Source organism: Leptonotus elevatus, chromosome 2, assembly GCF_054856555.1.
Source record: "Leptonotus elevatus isolate MCC_2025b chromosome 2, RoL_Lele_1.0, whole genome shotgun sequence".
Classification (NCBI taxonomy): domain Eukaryota; kingdom Metazoa; phylum Chordata; class Actinopteri; order Syngnathiformes; family Syngnathidae; genus Leptonotus; species Leptonotus elevatus.
The window spans coordinates 36,790,277-36,816,091 of record NC_141240.1 but is presented as its reverse complement, the minus strand read 5'-3'; the positions used below and the strand labels follow the sequence as shown (position 1 = coordinate 36,816,091).

Sequence of the window (25,815 nt, the reverse complement as noted above, 5' to 3'; positions counted from 1 at the left end):
CCCCTCGGGTCTCCTGGTGTTCGATTTAGGTGAACGGTATAAGATTTTTTTTTTCTAATAGGTTTTCTGGTGAGCTAACAAACACACGCACGCACGCACGCACACACACATACTCACCCACACACACAAAAAAAAAAAAAAAAAAGGTATGTATGTATGTATGTATATATGTATATATGTATGTATATATGTGTATATATATATATATATATATTTAAAAAAAAAAAAAAAAAAAAAAAAAAAAAAAAAAAGAGCAATGATGATGACATTTCCGAATGAACAATACTGAGCTCTAAAAAAAAAAAAAAAAAAAAAAAAAAAAAAAAAAAAAAAAAAAAAGAAAGCATGAACGCCTGCCGCAAACACTGTGATGTCCGCACAGACACACAGATCGCTGGCTATTTCTCTGTCTATTTGGCTATCTACCCTGTCATCTCTGTTTGTTCATATTAGGGAGGGCTCACTCAGGGACAGGATATGGGGATTAGGTCTGGCCTTATTGCGCTGTAGCTACACACCACTAAATAGCTCCCATCTGTTCTTCCATAAAGGGTGGCTAACGCACGTTAGCCGTGCTCGCATTGCACACTGCCAGAACAACAGCAGCGGATAGATGAACTGCACTGATATTGCTAGCCACAACACCACTCTGCGCTAAAGGCTAATGTGCCTGGCTTATTGTATTAGATTGGGATAAGAAGAAGCAATACACACACACACGTTAATGCACACACACTCACCACCGGCATATCTGATTCAAGATAGCAAAGCGGCAAGCTTAGCCAAGACCCAGAGTCCTAGGTTTACCTTGAAGGAATATATATTAGAGAGCAGCCAAAGGAAAAAAAATGGAGGTGGAAAGAAAGGATGGAAAAAAGATGGAGAGATGGAAAGAGGGAGAATTGGAGCAGTGTGGTCGTTCCTGATGGGGAATCCTGACACTGCTTGCCTTTGCGGCACACATGGACTACATTACAGGCTGTGTAGACTGCGTGGGTACCATACGTCGTGCTTGGTAATGCTCTTGCGCACAAATACACACTCAACTGAACCTATCATGGCTACACTGTGGAAAGACAAACCATTTTCTCCAACACACTAACAGACTTGTAATCCCTAAAGCACTATCAGGGCAAAGTGCATAATGACTAAATCACTGAGGTTAGAAAGACAATCCGTTTGTGATGGTCCACCTGTGGATTATTGGCATGAATTAATGGCATTCATTGGAAACTATGAGTGTACGAAGCCGCCTGCTATTTGCTTCACTTGACACATAAAAACATGTCCACCCCTCTCAGCCGTGCATCTCTTCATCCATGTTCCTTTCCGCCTGACTCTGTTTTAAACGCACACATTAGCGCCAAGTAACCTATAGCACAGGCGTCTTTTGGCAGGTCTGTGTTGAAAGGCATTTTGAGTCCATGGGGGGGATTCAATATAAAACTCCCACAACAGGAATTACCCTTTATGACTCTGCATTCTTCATTTTATGCTTTTTCAGCTTGCAGTCTTAAAAAACATCATGACTGTTCAGTGTTGCATTGTAATTAACTACCACACACACGGAAACACAACAGGGTGGGGTAGTACGGTAAAATTTTACTATGGCTGAAAAAAGGCAAGTCTTGGGGGAGACCGACTTGTCCATCTCTGGTTTGTGTCACTGTGTCGTTTTTATCACCCGTGGACCCTAGTACACCCACATTAGGCTGCTTAGTGCATTTAAATCTAATAGCGCACAGTTGCCTATATAACCATGCAGACAGTGAATGAAAAGCACTTTAAAGAACCAGCACATGCACCTTCACCATAAAGGCTGCCATAAATCCCTGAGTGCTCTTTAGTCAACGGAAATTCATAAGCAATGGGAAAGGTGCTGTTACACTCCCTTTGTCAGAGTTAGGTAATGGTGTGGTTACTGTGGTCGAATCAACGTTGCTGGCCAGTGATTACGCTAGCTTACTGTAGGCTATTGTTTAGAGTAGATGAATGAATCATGAATGCATTTGGACAGGATACAAAAGTTTGGGTACTCACTTTGTACAAATGTTCCAACGATGATGCCACTTCATGCCCAAATGCCCTCTTCATCCTCCTGGGTATAAACAGGGGAGAATGAGATACATCATTGTCAGTCAACCGTTTCAAAACCACACTTATTGCTGCAAACTATTTTTTTTTTTTTTTTTTTAAAGACTCTTGTGCACATTGAATACTTTTAAACGCAGGCAATAAGCCTTTTAAGCCATGTAAACGCCAAAAAAACAACAACAAACAAACAAACAAAAACCTGAATATGCTCTTATACGGGCTAAAAACCCGAATAAGACCACTGGGTTACACCTATTGTAACAATAATTCTTATTAAAATAGACATATTTGGAATATCTTGTTTGAATTGGGGATTCGGTTGCCTTGTACGCATGCTCTATTCTTCTTCTTCTCCTTTTTCTTCACTTATTTTTATTCATAAGGAATCTTGGTCTTTGTAGTACAGGAAGGACTTATACACTAGAATTTTGACCTGAACCCGAATAGTGACTGCATGTAAACGTAGTCATTGTGACATTCTTTGTGTTGAGCGGTTGTGACAAGCTCACTGGGCCGCAACTCGGCAGTTACTATAATTGCCTTTGTATGCAATGTGCTAGCTAGCCAAGATGCTAAATGTTAGCATGCGGCAACTGGCTGTGACATACCCTCTAAACAAAACCAGACCTATATATACTCATTCTGGCAGGTTAAACACACAGTCGGACACACTCTCGCACACAAACAATCATGAGTGCCATGTGTAATTTCTCACAGATCTGAAGAAAGCAATATGTTGAGGCCTAAAAAAGGCGCAATAACCTAAAAGAAAGGGTTGTACAATTCAAATTTTGATAAACACTTGAAGAATGTTTTCTATTTCCTCCAGGGCCTGCTGCCAAGTGTCTGGCAGTGGAGCTGGCACAGCTAAATGAGAACAACATGGACACGAATATGCCTGTCAAAGCACACACACTTCCTGCTGAGGCACAGAGCTGGGCTATATCTCAAGAGGATAAACACACTTCCCGTGCTTGTCTTCATCAATTATATTTCACCTGTACACCTTGGCAAATCAAAGTGGAATATGGGTATTTATTGTAAGCACACGGACAACTGATTGCACTTACAGAAAACAATCTGAGACACAATTTTATGTTGTCACTCACAAAAGAGGGTCCCAAATTTTTTTTGAAATCCGTTTTTGTTTTTCAAGTCTTGTGTAACCTGGACTAGATGCTAGGCGTGTGAGAGTTTTATGAGCTAATCGATGGCTAATCTGCTCCAGAATTTGATGGTGGGGGGGGAAAAAAAGATTGAGGGGAAGAGTCGAAGACCATATTGAAGAAAAACAAACAGAGTAATTAATCACCGAGATGAAAGAGAGAAATAAAAGGTGGTGCAGAGTCTTGTGTTTGGAGGGAAAACAGTCTCAGTGACATTCAGACTGTGTGACCTGACATACCCCTTCAGCACTACACACACGTGCGCGCACACCCCCGCACACACACGCACCCGCGCACACACACGCACCTGCGCACACACACGCACCCGCGCACCCCCACGCGCGCTCCTTTGGGGCTTTGTCGTAACCTTGGGGTGAAAGAGCAGATATGAGGAAAAGCCACGTGGTGATATGCTGACCTCTGTCAAGACGTTCTGTTGTTTTTAAAGTATGTGTGCTTTACACAAGAGGAAGTGCTAAATGGTAACAACTTGCCTAAATAACAAGCCGTGTGACCGTGGTTTGGGAATAGAAGACAATGACTACAAGACTACTGTAAAATGCAAATTGATGACATTATCAAATATATTCACTTATTGTACTACATACTGTTTTCAATATAGTATAATGATAATAATAATAATAATAATAATAATAACCTACTTTTAATCAAGTTAAATGAGTCCTCGTCTAACCTGCTCCTCTGACAAATTAAGAACTCAAATTAAAAAATTTAAAAAAGGATCAAACAATTCATCAACACTCATTCATACTTATATCCCTAATTCTATGGGACTTAAATTGTCGATAAAACCATCCAATAAAGTATATTACAATTACAGACGTTATCATTTTGTTTTTGCACACTATCAACAGCAAATGTGATCGGAGTCGGAGTCCATTTAAATATACAGTACATTAACTTCTTTTGATTTTGTAAAGGTGTTAAAACATTGTTGTCAAGGGTTAAAAGTTACATATAGATATCTGTGCTAAATAATATAATAATATTTAACACCTAATAACTTCAATTCAAAATGATGTAAATCTACACATTCATATACACTACTGTAATTCATTCCATAGCTCAAACATGAATGTGTCTGCAGGCAATCTGTTGTGCATATTTCACTCCAATTTAGACAGCAGTTCCAGAACCATTTAATCAATTTGGAAACATTTAAAACCGCATATAAAAACAGACATGGGTATTTCGGCTTGTGGGAATCCCCAAGTACGGTATTAATCATAACCTGCCAAACAGTCATTCAGAATAGAATTATCTTTACTGTTTAGAGTCACCTATACACCAGGTCAAGGCTTTGTGACATTCTACTGCATTCCTTCAGTAATATTTTGTCATCTAATGCTATACACACCAAAAATTAAAAAAAAAATAAACAGAACAGGAATATATGAAAATGTATAATTTTTTCTGGCTAGAAAACATTACAATTTGTGTGTACATAAATACATAAAGTGATGTAAATGCTCAAGTATTGAATGTTGGTGTTGATAGGAAATACAGTGTAATCTTCAAACATACACACTAAGTCTTGCCTCGGGCTTGTCTCTTAATGATAACCAGACAGAGAAAAATATGTCATGAAAGATTCTTGATTTCAACTACACAAATCCCAAATTTGTTTTGTTTAAAAAGACCATCACATGTCCTTTTGTGTTATCAAACCTGGACTTGACACTGATGTGTATTGATGCGGACATTCAAACTGACCTGGTCCAGAGGGGATCGGTGGTTGGCATGCGGGGGTCCTCTCGGGAGGCTTCTGTGATGTATATTTGCCGAGTGCAAATGGACGGAATGGTGAGGATGATGTTGAGGGTGGATGCGATCTTCCTCGTAGTTATCGGCCATCATCTTCATTCGGCTCTGAGTCTGCCAAAGTCGACACAACAAAACAATTTGGTTATTATTAGTCTGCTGATGGGCCTTCTCCAGGGTAGAACATGTTGAAAGCCTTCAAAGATGTTAAAAGTAGGAGCGCTGACAATACTTGACAGGTGATACATTGCCTAAGTCGGAGTGTCTGATGGAAAGACCATAAGTCTGTCAAATATTATCCATTTCACAGAGTACCACTTAAAAGGATAAGACAAATGACACTAAGAACAGTTAGCGAACGCTGTACGTAGCCTGAGGCTGCAGACGTTCTCACGCATTCTAGATTCCATAGACTAGAAATTATGCTCAAATATTTGTCGCTCTGGATGCCCAAAAATGGCTTTCTTTGTGTGTTTGTGTAAGAAAGTGTTTATGTGAAAAAGGCTGTCATTCTACTAACATTTCTGGCATGCACTAAAGAGAGATAACAGACTGCACTGACGGACAATAGGCTGACTTGTGTGAGGCCAGCTGTCTAGGAGATAGACATAGATGGAGTGGGTGCAGATATATTGACAGGTTCAGCTTTATACTATATTTTCTCTGCTGCAAATACTTTCCCTGAGGGTGGACTTCAAACCTGTAGGCACAAACGTGTTGAGGCTGAAAATGATTCGAGGGAACGTTATGTGCGCGCCTGTAATCCTAAAAGGTGTGACATTTATTTAAATGAGCGTCAACCTTAGATGAAGAGACCATAAGCCAAGGTCAGCCGCCACAGATACAAGGTAGATACAGCCTGGGGACACAGCCGCTGAGATAAGAAGTGAGTGCCTAGAGACTGAGGAAATGAGGCAGGAGAGGATGTGGCTCATATTAAAGAGCTTAGCCATTCAAATGAGGAAGAGCTACTTAGATAAGACAAGAACCTCGACACCATGGTTAGGGGGAAAAGGATGAAGAGTAAGAGGCCTCAGACGGACACCAGGATGGGTAAACACTAGACTGAAATTGCCAGTCATTCCTGACCTCAGGTGTTGACATTGCCAGGTGTGACTGGGTGGGGGAACAGTTACAGAGCGGACACCTGTCGAGACAGGACAAGTGACAACCGCACGCCATACTGTACTAAAACACAAGGCATGCCGAAAATATTTTTTGCTTATGCTGAACTAGTTGTGTGTGTCCTTGGAAAGATACATATCATAGAAGTAGTTTTTTTGCCACACTGTACGTGTTACCAAAACACATTTCTCTACTGTTTGGGTACACTGTATGTGTTTATGTATGTGTATCAGAGTGCAGCTGTTGTTGTAAACATATCTCAAAGCTTGGGTCAAGAAGACCTGCCTAAATCCAAGCTTAACCGCACCACGCAGCCGGCTCTGGAACAGCGTCCCAACCTAGTTGAGGGCCACCCAGAGCCTGGGCTCTTTTAAATCAGGTCTGAAAACTTTTTTATTTAGAAAGGCTTATGACATTTAATTATGAACATTATTATATATTTTTTTCTCTGTAGCACTTTGAGATCATGTTGATGAATGAAAAGTGCATTACAAATAGATTTTATGACAAATTGGGCCGGGGGCTCCATCCGTGACCCGGGTCTCCGGGGGCCGGGTGGGTTGGTGTTGTGCCCGCCCCGCTCCGGTGGACCTCCTGGCACCTCGGGCGGGCCCCAGTATCCGGGGGGCGAGCCCTATCGCCCCGCCGGGCTGGTCCCATATGCCCGCCGGGGTCCCGGTGGGGTGGGTGGGGATTTGGTGGGCTGGTGCGCCACCTGCCCCCGCCCGGTTGGGGCAGGGGGGGCCCGCTGGTCGCTCCTCTTAACTCACTGCACTAGTTTTGCACAATACACTTTGTTTATAGACATATAGGGCACATAACACACTTTGAGGGGGTGAGGTAGGGTGGAGACACCGTGGGCGCCTGGGTCTGGGAGTTGAGTGGGGGGGGTGTTTCTGGGGGTTTGGGGGCGACCGGGGCTGGGTCGTGGGGGGAGCGGGGGCTGTGGACCGTTGGGGTGCCTGGCAGGCCTGCAGTGCCCCGTCCTGCTGTGTTGGGTTGGGGCGCTGGCCGTGTTGGGGTGAGGGGCGCTCCTGTTCCTGGGTTTGCTCTCCGGCCAGTGGCCCCTGCGGGGCCCGGGGTTGTCCCTTGGCGCTGCCGTGTCCTGGGGGGCCCTGAGGTGTTGCACTTGCTCTGTCCTGGCAGGGGTCGACGGCTCCCCTCTTTGGTGGAGATTTTCATGCATGCCAGATCCACCACACCAGCATCTATCGAAACTCAGACACAATCTGATTCTTCCTCTGGTCGTTGAATCGGTGGAGGCTGGTGTCTGTGGATCTCACTCTGCTTCGTCTGACCTTCCTTCCTTTCCTCAGTCTCTCCTTTGGTCTCTTGAGGTCTCCCTGATTTGTTGGAATTTAGATGTTTCTGGGGTTGGTGAAGGACTCTGGTTGGTGGCCCGGTGGGTGGTGGGTGGTGTCTGGTCGGTGCTGGATTTCACTTTCCTTTCTTTTCTTTGGTCCTTCCTCGGGTCTCCTGACGGCCTCACGACTCTGGCTGGATTCTGAAGTGTTCGGTTTAGGTGAACGGTATGGGATTTTTTAATAGGTTTTAGGTGAACTAATGAATACACACACACACACACACACACACACACACACACACACACACACACACACACACACACACACGCACGCACATGCACAAACTCACCCACATACAAAATAAAAATTAATAAAACAAATTTTAAAAAAATAAAAAGAGAACAATGATGATGACATGTCAAAAAAGAAAAAAGAAAATGTCTTTAACAGTATTTTCTTCATTTCTTCAATCAGGTCTCTTTATAGGCATGCGTCTGTGTGAGTAAGCAGTCCTGTCCAACATTACACATCTTTCCCAGTAGGACTGATTAAGACACAGTTACCCCCTCTACAAGCAAACCAATTGTATTACATTGGTACACCTCTAAAAATACAAAATTCTACTTTCCACAGTAGAGAGATTAATCTTGTGGGGATGGATGCTGAAGTTTTTCAGACCTAAAAGGAGGATATGAGTCTGAGAACAAATATATATTTTCTCAGTCATCTTTCACTAGGTTGGGACCACTGTGAGAAATCCCGCAAGGAGACATGAGTGACTCCTGAGGAAGTCTAAACATTACACTTTTCATGTGTGTGAGTTAATGTGAGTTTTTCAACTTCAAAGGGTAACTGGATGTCTAAGAAAGCGGGGTTGATCTTAGACTGCTTACTCACACAGATACACATGCACGCACGCACGCACAATACGACAAAAATGGTTGATGGAGAGGTCAGACAGTGCACAGCTATCTGTAAATCAATCTGTTTCTCCAGATCGTTTTCTCCACAGGGTCCCATAATTCTTTGGCATTTCCTGGTCAGTTTCTTTGTACCAGTGGCTATTGATGATCTGAGGAGGGCAATTTATCCTTCACATATCTCAGTGGGTGCAAAGAAAGCACGCAAAGGTGTGTGTCATGTTGGGAGATGTCATGAAAGATCATGACAGGAAACTGTATTAACCATTCTTATGAACCATTTACCCTACAGCCTCCATAACATTAATAGATTTAGTCCAATGCTTTAAGGCCTTGGTTCAGACTACCAGCCAAAATCTTCGAATTTAGTCCATCCAGATTGAAACTCTTTTGTAGTCTTGACATCGCAATTGGAGAGGATGTGTCTTAAGTTTGAACAGCTCTTAACACACCCAACGGTTTTGACTGTCTGTGACATCACTCAACGTGACGCAAGACCCAAAGAGCAAGACCAGAGAGCGCCAAACGGTAAAAAATGTAGCACACTGAAGAAATTGAAAACAGTCGTCCTTGGACAGAGGAGGAAAGGCAATGCCTTATCGGTCTGTCGGGAGCAAAGCTCAAGGGCATGTATCAAAACAAGTTCATTTATCAAAGCATATGTGTGTGATGAAAGGCTGCCTCTGTCGCAATTATATTGATAAACAAAAACCCACTTCCACATGCGTGTCCGTTGCGGATCCGCTCAGTCTTGACTGCGTGCTCCGGACACGTCAATACCATGGACAAAACTCACCGGCTGCGCACAACTGCGGTCCAACTTGCATTGTAAAAGTTTTTACTGAAGTTAGTAATAACTCACCGTCCACCGCTTCTGCTCTGACGTTTCATGCAGCATCCTTTTTTAGGTTGTCCTTAAAAAAAGGATGTGCCGTGTCATATAATTTTGTGACTTTCCGCCTCCATTATAAATTTCTCTTTGTCCATGTTAGCTGGTGGTTAAACTGTGAATATAGCACTTGGCCTGTTGACTCCAGGCCTGGCTCCGCCCATTATGATGTTTTGCTGACGTGATTGCGAAATGTTTGAAGTGGCATCGGTCTTCCTGTCCCGCTCACTGTGTTCTGTGCTACTTTGCCATTTGAGAGAAGCTGACGGATGCGTCGTCCGGCAAAAACAGAAAATAGGTCTATTCGTACGGTGGCCTCTGGCATGACGGGGCTCGTCCGCAGTTGACCCGTATTCTGCAGCGCATACGCAGTCGGTGTAATTTGAAGAAGCTGATAGAATGGAAAGGAATCGGTTCCGCCGCCGGAGCGGAGCGGATCCGCAACACACACACATGCGGTGTAATCTCAGGGTTAGTCCGTCGACTTTCTAAATTTCTGTTTAATCATAAATCGTCAACAAAATGGGTGTCCATCATTGACAGATTGACGGACCTTCCGTCAATGTTGACGAAATGCCCACTTCTGTTAACAAGCCTTCATTCAATCTTTCTTCTTCCAGATCACATTCTTGCAAATAAAGCCAATCACGTCATAAGATATAACTGTATCCTCAGGTTGTCCAACAGGAAAACATGATGAATGCAAAGGTGATAAACAGATAATGAGATTTCCCTGAAATCCCTTTACTGCAGTGCCTGGCAATTGTTTACGAGGCAGATACAAACATTTAGGTCGGTGCGCATTTACCGCTCCATCTTTTGACTTGAAATGCACCATGTTTCCCAGAAACCACTCTGATTCAGGACACAGTCAGACTCCCTGCTATTGGATCATTATTGTTAAGAGTTCATTTTGGTTTTGTCGGCCATGTGGTTTGACGAGAACCTCATAAACCACATACCTTGACTGGCATTGGGTTGTAGTGAACAAAAAAAAGGTCAATCTGGGAAATAGGTGGTGACATTTAACATCTGTTACACCAGACGATATCAAACAGGACGCTCAATCTGCTAATGACTTGCCCATGAGTCAAATGCAGGTCTGCATTACATAGACCTAATTGCAAAAACAGTACTGTCATATCAACTTAAGTGATCATTTGCCTGAATGTGGAACCACAGCCGCTGCTTGGTTTGTCATGTGATGACTGAGCACAAAAATGCGGTTTGAGGCGGAGGAGCCAATTCTGTTTACAAGGAATTATTAACTTCTGCCTGTTCTTAGTTTGAAAGTACAACGTTTGCTTGTGAGGCTGCTTTGCAGGCAAAGCCTGGCGATCTGCAGCAGGTTTGAATTTGTCGTTCAGCTTTGATTTACAAAGCCACAATGTCCTAAATTGTGACCACAAGGCAAGGCTCCACATCATTCACATGTCAGTCACCCATTTCGACCACAATGGCTGCATGTCTGCCACATTCTTCATCACTTGGTGGGCTGTGCGTACTGGTTGTACCTGCTGTTTGAGTTGGTGCATGAGCCGGTCCTTCTCCCGCTTTAGAGCCAGCACCTCCTCTTGGGCTTTCCTCCGCTTTGAGGGAGACAACTCCAGAAGGGCTATATTTGCATCCTTCTCACTGATAGCTGCCAGTAAAGCTTGCTGCCTGAGGAAGACACAGTTCAAACATAGTAAAACGTCGGCCTGAGAATATTTATTTCAGAGGTGATACCAATAAACATTTATCAAGTCCATATATGTGCAGACATCCTTCCTCGTTTCCATTCCAGAGACATCTTTCAAGTGGTCTGCTAAGTGCTCTGGTACCACAGTGTGACTCATGCTCACGTAATAATGTAATGAAGCCTAATAGAGTAGCCTGAGGGGGCAATGACATCTTTCCTGTGTCACTGCTGGCTCCTGCTAAATTTGTGCAAATACTGTAAGTGTCCACAGGTGCAGACGGAACAAGCATAATCATACGCAGACAACCAGACATTCAAATCTACACCCGCTATCCGAGGGAAATTATATCCCTAACAGATTGGCGATGACTATCCTATAGAATAAACTGTATGTTGTAAATAAAGTAATGGCAAACACACCACCAATAATGATGGACAAAAAACATAGAATTTGGTCTAAACATTGCACTATTCTAAGAAGACCTTATCCAAGATTTTAGTGTCCCTGTGGTATTTGGTGAGTTTAGAGGACAATGATCTTGGATGACAGAGCCTCTCAATCTTTGCTTGATGGGGTTGCGGTCAGGGCACACAAGTTGTTGTTATTTTTCTATAACAAACTCATCCAAGAATGCCTTTCTGGATCCTGCTTTGTGCAGAGTCTTGCTGGAACGAAAGAGGGCCTTCCCAAAACTCTTACCAACAAGTTGGAAGTATACAGCTGTCCAAAATTCGCGATTCGGACTCCTGTACTCTTGAATGCCCTACCCGATGAGCGGCGACCTCTGTAGAAATGTTTACATCTCCACTTAAAATTTATTTTTACACTCTCACATTTAATTAAACTACAGCTAATTTGCAAATTTTCTCTTACCCTGCCTTTCACCCTGACATCTGGATTTTGGCTTGCTTTACTGTCGCTTATCCACTCTCTTCCCCCACTCCTCTCCTGTGATGATCAAAGTGTGACTGTAGCTGATTCTGCACCGACCGACCAGGACAAGAGTTGACCACTTCCCCAAAGGTGTTGCTGTGGGGCTTAATTTTATTAAATAGACTATCATGCTGTTTTAACTAACACTGTACAGCACCATACTATGTGATAAAAGTTTCCCACTTGCCACTTGGCATCCATTGCACCCTGGCCTTGCGCGATTTCAGTATTTAGACTAGGCAATATCAGTAATCAGTGTGAACTGTGGGCGTGCAAAGCCCCTTGAGACTCTTTTGTGATTGAGGGCTATAGAAATAAACTTCACTTGACAAAATTAATATAAGCTAAGGTGAGCTACAACACGGTAAAATAAGCTAAATTAAGATAAACTAAAGGTTTCACATTGGATTCTCAGTTAATAAAAAAATGTTTTAAAAGAGGGGGGGGTTCCTGTGCCTTCTGGACATTTCACTGAAGCCGGATATTCAGGAGGGAGTCTGGCTTGATTAATTACAGTAATCAAGAGTTATGCTTTATTAGATTTGAACAAATAGAAGAACATTAGTTGAGAAATGTGACTGACAGGGCTCTGACAAGAAACTTCTACTGATGGATGTGGTGTCTGCTGCAACTGGGTCCAAGTTCCTTTTTTTTCTTTCTAGTTGCGTTTATATAAATGGGGTCGATGGAGGATTTTCCTGCAATCCAACACCTAAGTAATACTTCTAAATTATATATGCTCACAGACAAAAAAACAGCATCTGTTGATGATGAAGCCATAACCTCCTTGGCGGAGGTAATCAGGAGCATGTCAATGCAAGGTAATGTGTGGGTTGAGTTTAGGGGAAGCGGAAGAGAGAGGGCACATTCAAATTGCACTTTGGGCTCAATTAAAAATTGACCTTCATTGGAGTGTTTTTATTCCATGATTCAAGTCCCTGCAGTAATAACTCAATTGCAAAAATAAACACACTGAGTCCCGACTAAAGTCTAGCTGGCCTGGGACCCTACATTTGGTGTTTTTAGTACAATTATCCTTGCACCGCATCTGGATTCTCCCATTCAAGACCATTAATAGGCCGCTGTGTGTTTGTGTGCACTCACATGGTTACTCCCATTCGTGCCGGTCGGTATTTGTGTGCGCATGGGTGTGTGTTCTGACATGTGGATCGGAGCAGCTAATCACACCATTAATCACGCAGCAGCTCTGACGTGACACGTTTCGTCTCCACACACCTTCACTGTTATTTCTTTTAATACTCACTATAATGGGAACGCACACAAACACATGCACAATTGAACATACAAACCTGCATAGCACCGCTATCACATAGCATGTGCTTTCAACCCAAACCAGCGACCAGCACCAGACAACATTTTAATATTAGGGCGGTGTCATTAAACTTTTACAGTCTGAAATCCTCTGAGTAAATACAAGTAACTCAATGTCTAGACATTATTTGTTACTTAAATGGTCGACAACATGGACTGGTGAAGTGTACTGGACATAACTTTAGATTTTCAGTGCTCCGGATTGACAAAACGAAAAGTAACTAAGTAACTAGTGGGATTATTTATTTATTTTTTTGCAATTTACTGTATTTACAAGACAAGCTTATGCGCCATTCACGTTTTAACCTTGTTATATATTTTTTTATGAACAATTGATGAGAGCTAAAACAATAAATCCTACTTACATCCTCTAACAACAAATTGGTGAAAAGAACTAACCCTTGAGCAAAGCATAGAAACCATGAGTCTAGTGTGTGCTTAGCTTACTAACTGCTGTGATGGAGGACTAGTTTCTGAAACTGAAAAAAAAAGAGGAATGCACTAAATGATTCAAGAAGGCATCACAGTGTGTCCACAATCATGAACATGGCCAACAACTTCAAAATACATTAAGATGGGGCCATCTTGACAATACACTGCCAGATTCAAACTCTCCAACTCAGCTTCCCACCCAAGTAATTCCATCTCATCTAGCTCATCCTCTTCTGTATTTTCTGCATTCAAGCACAATACGATAAGGATTTTTTATTTATTTTTTATTCATTTATATAAGAAAAAGCAACTTTCAAATAGCTACCCAGTGCAATGACCACTGTCCCTGAAATAGTTTGCACGGCTTATTTACAAATAATACAATAGCTCAACATTTGGGAGGATTTCTCACCAAACCCAACCAAGCAATCCAGCCATGAGACTTGCGTTGTGAGGGGAAAATAGTGAGGTAAAAGGTTAGCATTTTTGAAAGATAAGTTTATATTTTCTGAGAACGCATCTCCAAACCAGAGATCCATCTCTCTGACCCCCTCTGAGTCAAATTATCAAATATTGCTACACAGCGATAGCTCAAGATGTCTTTTCACTTGCTTGTAAGAAGAAAAATGTTTGTTTTTTTAACCTGTTAAAGATTGATTCATTACAAGAGGAAAAAAATCATGAGGTCATACTTCGTACGTAACAGCTTGAGTGTAACACATCTGGACCTTGTAGAGAGTCAAGCACATCAGGTTCTTCCCACTTATATTGCAAGCTAACTCTCCGTAGAATTGCATTTGTTTCATTATTGATTGACCCTTTGGATCCTCAGAGACGGTCCCCAGAATCAATGGCTGCCCCGTCCCCTCAAATTTGTAAATTAATCCAGCAGATTACAGCGCTGTCTCCCTGTGGGGTGAACTCTTAGTAGTCCTGTAGGGGTATGCTGACTGATGTCTTCCTAAAACAATAAAAAGGATCATTATTATGATTAGCCAGCCAATAAACTCTGTCTCCCGCATCCTCAATCAATGAATGGGTGTCCAGTGAATGCATAGCATGCGTCAGTGTGATGATTGGCCCTTTGAATCAAACTAATTTGAGTGACCATTTGGCCTCCAATGTAAAACAACAGGATTCATTATGAGGCCAACACACACACAAGACAAATGCTTGCACTTTTTACAAAGTTTGCTTTCCTAGCCTCTGGTCTCACTCCCTTTTTAACTTACACTTGGAGTGTCATTGCATAACAAAGGATTATCTTCATTTCCCGTCCGGTGGAAAGGGTGACAATGAAATGTTGTGATGACAAGCGCATGATCGATCTTCATAAAAGTCAGACCCTGTGCACTCAGAAGTCATAAGGCACTGTAATAAGAGAGTAGATCAATCTTGTTGCAGAGGCTTCACAGTTACAGAAGGTTGTTTTTTTTAGTCTACTACATAACAGCTTTTTGTAAAAGAATAAACATGGTCCTCCTATGAAAAGTTGTGTGTCTATGTACATATCACATGTTGGTTTTAAGAGCACACCTTAGTCTCCAAAAATGGCCAGCAGATACTGTAGTTTGGACTGACATCTTATTTATAAAGGGGGTGGATATCATAGTTCAAGTAAAACATGTGATTCCAATTGAACCCAAATGGGCCCAGGACATATTGAGACCCTCGGCTCTACATTGGTTGAAGATGGATGGTTAGAGTACATGAGCGAGTGACGGGAGGTGAAAGGAAAAGGAGTCGAAGAGGTCAGAAATGGAAAGAAAATACAGACAAGGTAAAGAAAAAGGGGGGAAGGGAGATGTGAGTCTGGGGTGGTATTGAGGACAAAAGGATGACAAATGAGGAGACGGGACTTAGATGAAGACATTCTGGCTGTGGAACTGCTCTTGGCAGACGGTGATGTCACAAGGCAAATCAGACACTAGCTGGTCAGATCCACCTCTGGGAAAAATAAGGGTAAAGAAAGAGCCAAACTTAAAATTTTAACCGATTCAAATATACAGGATATTGGTGGATGGGTAAGGCATAGCTAATCAAACACACACAGAAAAAAATGCTACTCAAAAGGAAAAGGTTATTGATTTATTTAAATGCATCTGAGCTTCATGAGAGAAAGGGTAGAAAAAAGTAGAGGAGGGAAAGAAAGAAGGTAATGATTTAAGAGTTTGTCTCTCTCCTAAATCAGCCCAGCACACTTTACGTTGTTATTCCTTGGCGTCGCACTTGCGGGAGATGTGTTTATAATTTGTGTTATGACTTTCTTGAAATTATGAGTGTGGAGAGTCAGCCGGACAGAAACAGATGCGTTCATGGGATGCCCCAGGGAACCATCTATACTGCCCCTGAAAACAGCACACTTTAGGCTGTCTGTGCGTATGTTTGCGCTTTCATGTCTTCCATGAAAGTGTGATATATTCCTTCAGCAAGATCACGGGGAGCCTACTAATATCAGTTCCCAGACCGTTCATTATAAGCTCCTCCAGTTTGTGATCAAGACTATCCACTGCTAAACTGTCCAGCTCTGCTGAGACATTTTATGGCCATTCCGTAATTGCAAGTGTGTGAAGCTGCGGCATGGGCAGGTTGTGGTGTAATGGTCGGTTGGGGGAAGGGCTAACTAATCAGTCTGCCTCTGGTGAACGCAAGCAGAGGACATGAAAAGGGACAGGGTTGACCGGCACTATTATTTATAGACTTATTTATTGTCAAAGGAAGTATAAAAAGGATGTAGATTTCCATTATTAAAAGCATTATTGATTTGGTTGCCATGATTACTAAAAAGAAAGTTTAACCCTCTTTAGCTGTAGGCTCAGTCATGACTCAAGTTCTGTAGCGAATTGACCGTTGCAAACGCACGTCAGAAAGTAATGCTTGGATGGGATGGATGTCCCATCTCCCCTCCTGTTTATGGTCTATGTTTATAGGATTTTTTGGCTGGCTAACACCATACTAGCAAATTAAATATTTGACTGCCGTCTCGCTGTTAGACGGCTCGGGCTAAAGCCTCGCTGTTAGATGGCCCGGGCTAAAGCCTCACTGTTGGCCTCTTAAACCGTCCTAGAGACAAACACAAGGGAGTTTGCAAACATGGGCGCTGGCCAGACTTGAAAGACGAACTATTTGTAGCTTAGTGTTAGCTAGGACAAGGTTGTACAACACAACAGAGATGGATTTAAAATGGGACCAAAGAGAAAACAAACAACATTCTTTGTTCTGCCGTTGGCCAGGGTTTGGCACAAAATGCAGGATGTTGAAATAAGTTATTGTAAACCTTTTTGTGGGTGGCTGCATTAATGGGCTAGTGTAGGCTACACTCTGATATTTAAGTGACTATGAATTTGTAAACATATGAGCAAGATAAAGTGCTATATAAATGCAATTTACCATTTAAAATTCTGATAAAATTCGATTTGTCATGTTTTGGACTTTGAAGCGTTTTTTGGGGGGAAAGTACAATAAGTAATCGATTCGAGTTGATTTGGGATTCTCGCTCTTTAACAGCTGATTTTGGCTGTGATATATATACTGTATAATTACTTAGTAATCCTGAGCTTCAGTTAAGAATGCTAGAATGTTAGCTCCCAAGTACAAGCCATGACAACAGATGGTTCCCCCAGAACTGGGCCAGTTTGTGTGTGTTTTCACTTCACTAATAAAATATACAACCCACTTACTCTGCTCACTCCCACTCCCTCACTGGTTCTCTGACCGACTGGTCTAATTGAAAGGGTATGTATCAGTTTTACAGCAACAAGAGGGAAAACATAAGGGGACAAAAATCAACAAATCTGCCAAAAGTAGCCAAATGTTTAGAGTGGGAGAAGGGACGAGGAGAGGTGGCTGACTGCTCCCAGAGATGAGCAGGACCAGACGGGCCACCAGTGCATTCCAGGGGGGAAGCGAGATACAGAGACCCAAACACAGAGCGAGACCAGGTGGCCTTGTGTGTATGTATGCAGATTAACGACACAGCGAGTGCTTTCGAACATTTATCTCAAACTAAACTATAAGGTCCAACTATTGACAATATTTATCATACATAACAAGATATACAGAAGCATTCCAAGAACAATTCAATGTGTTTATATGAAAAAAACAAACATGAGATTAAAGAATATTGTAAATCACAGCTCAATAAATACTGAACACTGACAATTGTGTGCACTACAGTCAAATAGTAGCGTTTTATTTAGATTTTAGTGTTAAATTAGGCTATATAAACCACCCTATGTCCAAATGCAGTTGGAAAACCCAGGTTAAATAAATAAATAAATAACAGAACGAAAGAAAAGAGTGTCTCATAGATTTCTCCCAACCATCATACACCCAGCCTGACATGGAAAAGGCACAACATAATAATTATTAAACTGCAAATGTGTTGGTAGGTTTATTTTAATACTGGGGACAGAGACAGGTTGTCTGTGGTCTTCATGCTGTGCACATCCTGAATCGGGCTCCACATCTAAAGCAAAAATGTCAAGATTGAGATAGTGATCTTGAAAAGCAAATAAGCATACAACCCAAAGCTGGTGCTTTTATTATACAGCAGCTCTCGCTTCTAAGTTCATTGTATCACTGTATAGGATCAGCAAAGGCTCGGGTGGATCCTTGCTGTAAACCTGCATAAATAAATAGAGGAAGCTCGGTCGGACACCAAGGAAGTAAAGCTTGTGATGCAATTGCTGGGGTTCTTTTCCTCCCAAAACTTCAGAGGGAGACTCCCTGCATTTTACATCAACTCAAGCATAACATACTCAATGAATGCTTTGGTATGTGATGCGGTCAATACTAACTGCTGGCCTTCTAAAAGACAATTGTTGAACATGATATTGGCAGCAGAGGAGTGACAGTAAAATGTTCAGCTCTTAACCAAGAGGATTCTTGTCTTGAAACTGAGATTGTATCTCATTCTCCATCGACACCCAATCAAAACTCCTTACACATCTTTGTTATTGAAAGAGAGGAGCAACAAATCACAGAATGGCCCCATCTCTCCTTCGGGCTTTTGCATGCCCTCTATTATTCTTTATTCAGATCCATAGTGACCTACGCTCATTCCAGAGTAGGACAAAATATTAAGTTCAAGGAGGTTATGTAAACACGTTGAAACAGCAATCCTTGGTCTAAGTATTACCCTGAACCCTTCAATTACCCTCCTTGCTTTGCTCGCTCCCCATTCCTCTCTAGCCTTTCCTGTTCTCTAAACTGTGTCGCTCACATAGGTCATTTGACTGTAGCTTGGAAATACACTCAAAACTCTTGACATGGAGCCAGGAAGACCTAAAATATCGTGCTTGAAGAGTGTAACCTGGTGTGGTGCCATTACAGAAGCACGCAGACATATGCTAAAATTGCACGTGTTTGCACATAGATGATGAAAGACTGGTCCAGACTCCCAGATCCCAAGCGTGTTCTCAGAGATCCAATTGTAGGACCTGGCGGTGGACCACAGTCGAGCCACAGCCGACATGTGGTGGGATGGGAGGCCACCACACTTATTTCCAGAAGCCATCGTGACATACAGAACAACACGCATACAAATTTATAGCCGCATGTTCACCAATTTCCTAGATAACACTGTCCTGACGATTTGATCCTTGTTGAGTTTAAAAAGTGGTTTGAGGTAAAAGGGACAGATCGGTTATCTGTGTCCCACAGTATGAAAAACATCCCAGACAATTATGTAACCAACGAATGTGGTCACCGGCTCACAGGCTAGGTCTTTGCCTAGTGCAAGCTTAGTGTGCATGGACGGAGACTGGAGACAACATCTGTGGACTTTCCTTTGGCCAGGATAAGCCTCAGTATGACTCTTTTCCTTGGCTGTGCAAGTGTCTGCTTTCCCGTCAGAGTAAAGGATACCCACGTGCACACTAACATTCAACCCACACTTTGCCAATCACAGCTACAACCATTTGGTGTTACAGTTATAGGTGCTCCCAACAACTGACGCAGAACAAAATTCCGTTAACTTTCTAAATCAGCTGCTCCAGAAGTTGTTTAATTTAAAGGTTAATAAAGACTTGGAACCCTATTTTCATAGTCAGTTGTCCATGCACTCTGCATGAAAACGGGCACATCTTCATTTAGTGTGTTTCTAAATTTGGTAGACCACACTACCCTTTGATAGGTGTTCCAGCGTATTCAATTGCACAGCCCTGACACATCTGGCACTTTGGTGACCAAAAGTAGACTAGATTTTAGACTAACTAAAGTCAGGTCTAATGCTACGTTTAGACCAACAGTGGGGGAGGCGTTTCCGGTGGCGCGATGGCGTGCCGGGCGGCGTGATTGGGACGTTTCCGGCGAGCATTTCTCTACTTCGCCAATTCATCGCCGTTGGCTGAGTTTAACTTTTGCCGCCATCGCGTCAGCAATAGCTAATCGGTGTCACAATAGTCCAAGTCGCCAAATACGTCACACAGACAAAACACAGGAAGCGATTGTGTGCCGAACATATAGCATAGCAGTAGAGGATAGCTTAATCGTCGCGGTTTGCAGACATCCGGAGCTGTACAACACGGCGAGCTACGTGTACCGGAACCGGGCCAAAGAAGATATTGTTTGGAGGAAAAAGAGTGGAGGTCAGCTTATCCGGTGAGTTTGTTTGTTTAATTGTCGAAATGTGAAGCATGCTAGAAATGCTACACTAAAGTCATCTACTGAAGCGGAAATCCATCCTTCGTTGGGGTGCTGAGCGAAACAAATTCCATTGAGGACCCCGCGAACAAACAGCTTTAAAGCCACCTTCTTTGAAGTCAGCCAAACTGTCACTGTGCTGTGCTGTGTCATTTACCGACCTCCAAAATACAATAAGGACCTTTTTAAACGACTTTGCAAATCTTCTTGCTGAAACCATGCTGAAATATGATCACATCCTCTTTATGGGGGACTTTAATATTCACGTGTGCTGTCCTGAAAAACCCTAACGTTGACTTGAGTACTGTTTATCCGCGTTGTCACTTGCTATTCTTGCCCCGTGCGCTGATTCGCTAGCTAACGGCCAATCACAGGGATCAAATGCCCCTGACGCCGATTCAACATGTCAAATTTGCTGGAAACGCCTCCCCCCGATGTATTCCAACTAAATCAGACTTCACGTAATTTATACACTGATCAGACGGCGCATGACATCGGCCCAACGCTGTCCGACTACCGACGTCGGCTTGCTGTATCTAGGCCTTAACACGACTTTGGTGGATTTAAACAAGGTAAATGCAGACAGATTGTGAGCTCTGCGGATGTCATCATATTTCATACATAAATATGACAACAGCGTGGGACAATCCCTCTGAATCATTGAAGAAATCAATTCATTGGGCAAATTATTATCATTATCATCTTAAAAATATTGCAGCGACGCATGTGGTCCTAAGGAGCTACCTAGTGCCAGTGGACACAATGTTGCTGAGCCCTAAGTTGTGCTGAAATTCATTATTATAAAAAAGGTATCTTTAATATTATAACCTAACAATAAGCTTAGAAATTCCACATTCTAAAAATTCCACATTTCGCCTACCTAGCGGCAAATAGTAAAGAATGCATGGCACGAAAATTCTTAATGCATTGTAAAAGTGTCTTTTTGAGAAATGCCTCAAGCTAAGAAAAGGGAATACCATTACTCGGGTTGAGTATGTGCACCTACATGTATATGCTACGCAAAGCGTCTTTACCAGCTCTGCTTTGAGATGAGTCAGCAAGAAGAGTGCATCATGTTTATAGACTAAGACGCGAACACACTCTGACCACATACTAACTTACACAGACTTCATTAAGTCAGCTTTACAGCATAAACATTCAAAGCCAAGAATGAAACATGAAAAAGCTGCAATAAAGATACAGATGTGAAGAGGCAGAAGGAGAGCTTCACGAACGCACAAATACTCACGCACGTGCACACACACAGATACATTGAGGATGAGATCAGGGCGATGATTAGAGGAGCGCTAACCAGGTCTGGGCAGGTCTGCTGTATATTTAAACAGATCAGGGAGGATCATAGAATCAAAGAGTAACGTGATTAGCACTTGGCCTTTGAATAACAACAACTGATTATTTCAATGCCAATACGAATAGGAAACCACTTGGAAAGAGACACATACCTAAGTGCAAGCATAGGAATCCCCTGGTATCAGCATTAACACATTAAAGAACATACACCGAGACACAAATATTCTCACTCACACGCAGATTTACAGTACAGCCAGTCCCACTACTCTATAATCTGTGTAATTTATATGTAGGTCGTGCAGACAGATCATGCCGCTGGTGCATTCGGTCTTGTCATTGCATTTTGCTTATTCGGTGTGAATTCCCAACAGAGAGATAGTTGTAGTTATAAGTATAGTTATAATAAATATGGTTTATGCGAAAAAGCCTCGGAGCTTTACTTACTGGAAGATGCTGTGTGCCTTTTTATATTTTACAAGTGAATTAAAAAAAAACAACTGTTGAGGTTGCGCATACGCGTGCATGCAAGCATAAAACGGCCAAACTATGCACCTTGTAATCACTGGTAGTGCAAACACTGTTTGACATTTTGAACCCCTGCTTCATGATGTCGCAATATCCACGAATGCACATAAATTTCAACCCACGTACAGACGACGTAAACGCAGACTGACTCAGCTGTCGATTGCTCAGCCAGCCCTCCCACACACCTGTTCCAGCTCATGTCTGGTTTCTAATAACAAGACCGGTAGTTTGCAGTCACAAGCGACTGATGCAACTGCTGATTTCCACCTGGATAACACACTCATGCACAGCCAAGCAAGCTCCCTGGGTGGGTTACATCACAGTCATTTTAACAATGGCGTCCACTCAGGCTTTCTGAGGGCTATGCTTGCAAAAAGGAGTGTACTGTATACTGTATATGTGTTTATAAGCTGCCAGTTTGGTGCTGGTGGTTATATTGTGCCACCGTTGCAGCTTGGCATTCAAAACGGAACGAAAAAGCAGATGGTGGAATTCTTAATTTGAAAATGCTAGCAACCTCAGTTGAAGTGTTTCCAGTCCTGTTTCAATTCAGTCATTCAGAATGGAAATGGAAACGCCTTTTAATTAATGAACATTCATCACACATGAAGTACCGCCTCAAAAAATTATTCACTCTCCAAGTACCAACATCAGGTGTAACGGTCATTTAAACACTCTGTCTGTGGAACGCCCTCCATGACACACTGAGGGCACCACAACCTATTGACTGTTTTAAAAGAACTCTGAAGACATTTATTTTTAGCTGAACCTATGGCCCTTACTCTTAGATGTAAAAAAATGCATGGCATTTTCTTCTTTACTTGTAGCCCTTTGAGATCTTGCCATGTAAAGGGCATTATTATTATTATTACTCTGAAAATCATTTGTATCAAATATTATTTTTGCATTTTAAGTACACAAAATCTGTTATATGATAATTACCTGACAATATTTTTTAATGAATATAGTTTGTTCCATGTTCCCCTGTTAAAAATGTAAGTTACACTGCTGCTCCTTTTAATTTCGGTTGGTATCTTTAATTCTCCTCTTTTTTTTTTTTATGGAAAAAAAAACGCCATTGTGGCCGGAGAAACTTCATGCTTACTTTGTAAAAAGTACATTAGCTGTTATTGCAAGCCTCTAACATTATACAGTTTAAACATTAACACAGTGCTTACATATAGAGACACAAAAGAATTGCATTTAAATTATAATTAAATTAAAATGTATTGCACATTTTAAGTATTGCACACATTGTACAAAATTAAATGCAACTGTATTGTACTTACAAGCTAAAGACAATTGAACTGTATTTTACAAACATACCATACGCCAGTCATACCCAAACCAGACTGAGAATTACGGGACAAAATCAATTCCTCAAAACTGAAAAATAACTTTATATCTCTCTATAGTGAACACTCCTCAAAAAAGCATTAAATTCTCCATATAAAAATAAAGCACTGTAAATTGGTGCAACAACACAAGTCCCATCCGGAATACAAAAAAAACAAAATGCGCTGCCAACACCTGTTTGTATAACTCTATTTAGTCTATGATGAATATATAATACAGCATGAAGTAGTGCAGGCAACCTGCGATATTGCCTGGGGTCCCGAGCTTGAAGGGGGCCTTGACAGCCGGCTGTCATTGGCCCACATCCATGGGCATAAATGATTGATAAGTATACTGTAGTTATAATAAATACTTTTACAATCATTAAAACAATTACATTCTCTTTTAACATGCCCGTACATGCTTTTTTGAGCTACTCTTCACATCATGAACTATCACTGCAAGCATCCATCCACCAATTTTCCTGCCAAGGATTACGGGTGAGCTGAAGCCTTTCCCCAGAGATTTCAGTCGAAAGGCGAACTACAGTGGTCCCTTGCAGGTTTTCTTGCTATTTTTCTTCTGTCGAAATTGGACCAGTCTTTTTTAGGGGAAATTTGACAACCTGGACTACGGACATTAGAGCTGTTGACACAAAATGCCAAAATAAACTCAGAGCTTCACTCAAACAGTTGAGTAAATGTGCCGTTCAGTTAAATAGAATGCCCCTCCAAAAATGAAGCCAAGTGTGGGAAGTACAAGGAAAGTAAACAGTTGTGTTCAGAAATTATTAATAGAAAAAAAAATCTTTCCTATGAAATCCTTCCTTACACAGAACAGGGACAGTGCCTTTCACAGGGCACTGGAATAACTACGGTTACAGATGAAAGATGCTGCACTTTGATCAGCTTTCAGGTGGATGAGTCATCTGGCTGTTCAAAAAACACGCTATGTGTTTCTGTCTCTCTGTGTGTTTGACATCTTAGCTAATTGTCTGTTTGCATGCATCTGCGTGTGTGTTTATTGTGCGCTAATCGGCCCAAGTGACATGACAGGACACTGATGTCAGCAAACCGAGGCCCTCTGAGCCTGACAAACAAACCGTGCCAGGAGGAGGATTCAAACAATGCGCTAAAATTGCTTTATGAATTAGCTTTTGCCCTGAGGTGTCGTGCTACTGGAGTTGGCGGCACCATGGGAGACTTCAGTACGGTTCAACGGTGTGCCGGTGTGTGTATTAGTTTGCTTTGGCAGAGTCTCCTGTGTGGTTATATTGGACATCCTCCAACAAAGCCAAACACACAACAGGAGCAGCAAGCAATTAAGGGTTGCCATAGTATAACTGCGCCTTGCACACCTTTGCTTTTCCACCTTGTCATCATCTAGTTTGCTTCGCTCTCCCTCCATTTGCATGTTCAGTTGGTGCCGCCATCCTGTGTGGCATCATGTCATCGTTTGCATTACGTATGGGCCTTAGGCGAAAACAACATCAACTTGCAAGCCAAAAAGACAAAATGATAGCCGGCAGGCTAAGCCCCTGAATAAATACATATTAGCACAGGCTTAGCAGTGAGCTGGGTGGGCCCAGCGTCTTCATTCCATTCAGTCACGGGGACAAGTTTGTCTGCAGCCACATTTTCTTTGTAAGCTTAGGTGGGGTACTCATATAAAGGATTTCTCAAATCTTAAAAGTTTTTTTGGGGGGGAGGGGGGCAGATTTTTGGCAGACCCCAGACGTAAAGATAAAAAAATTAGCATAAACAGCATGGTCGTATTGTGTGTGGGCTGCTCCGATAATGCCAATACAGGCCCCGACAAATGTAAAAGCAAAGGACTATTCACAGGCTGGGTCGTTGGAAGCCTTTGTAGGCTCCTCCTCATGTAACCTTCATGCATTTCTGTAGCAAATTTGGACTGGCCTTCAGTTAATTTGAGCTCAGCCACACGTGTCAGCAGGAAATCTGTCACTCCTTCATGACTCTTTGCAAACAACCAATCAGCAGCCATTGTCAAGCAAATAATGGACTTTACTGAATGCACTGCCATGCAATTGATGTTCATGAACAAGTCAGCATAGAAGACGACGGCGCAGAAGAAGAGCAACGTGGGCTATGAAAATTTGCCTCGCGGCAGCTTTCGCTTATGACCCGTCTCCGTGGAGACGAAAGACAGATTCGAAGGCCTTGCAAATTTGGACGCAACCAAAAAATTCTCACAACACCAATCAAGAATTTAGTTCCCCAAGGGGGAGGCTCTCGCTTTCTCATATGTGATCTCACAAACACAAAGACAACCAGGCTCTTCTGAAAATACTTCCTGCCGTCTGAGGAACCCGCATTT

General features: G+C 42.2%; 1 protein-coding gene across 4 annotated transcripts in view; it reads right to left on the bottom strand.

The window, feature by feature from the left end:
- The window catches only part of LOC147179836 (ERC protein 2-like), a 158,483-nt gene that overhangs the window by 45,562 nt on the left and 87,106 nt on the right, over positions 1–25,815 (bottom strand). For all 4 annotated transcript variants that reach the window (XM_086068277.1, XM_086068278.1, XM_086068280.1 and 1 more), the window contains 3 exons: positions 10,795–10,942; positions 4,995–5,156; positions 2,041–2,098 (listed from right to left, as the gene is read on the bottom strand). In XM_086068277.1, the coding sequence (XP_085924403.1) occupies positions 2,072–2,098; positions 4,995–5,156; positions 10,795–10,942 (337 nt within the window). In that variant the 3' untranslated portion in view covers positions 2,041–2,071. The remainder of the gene's footprint in view (positions 1–2,040; positions 2,099–4,994; positions 5,157–10,794; positions 10,943–25,815) is intronic.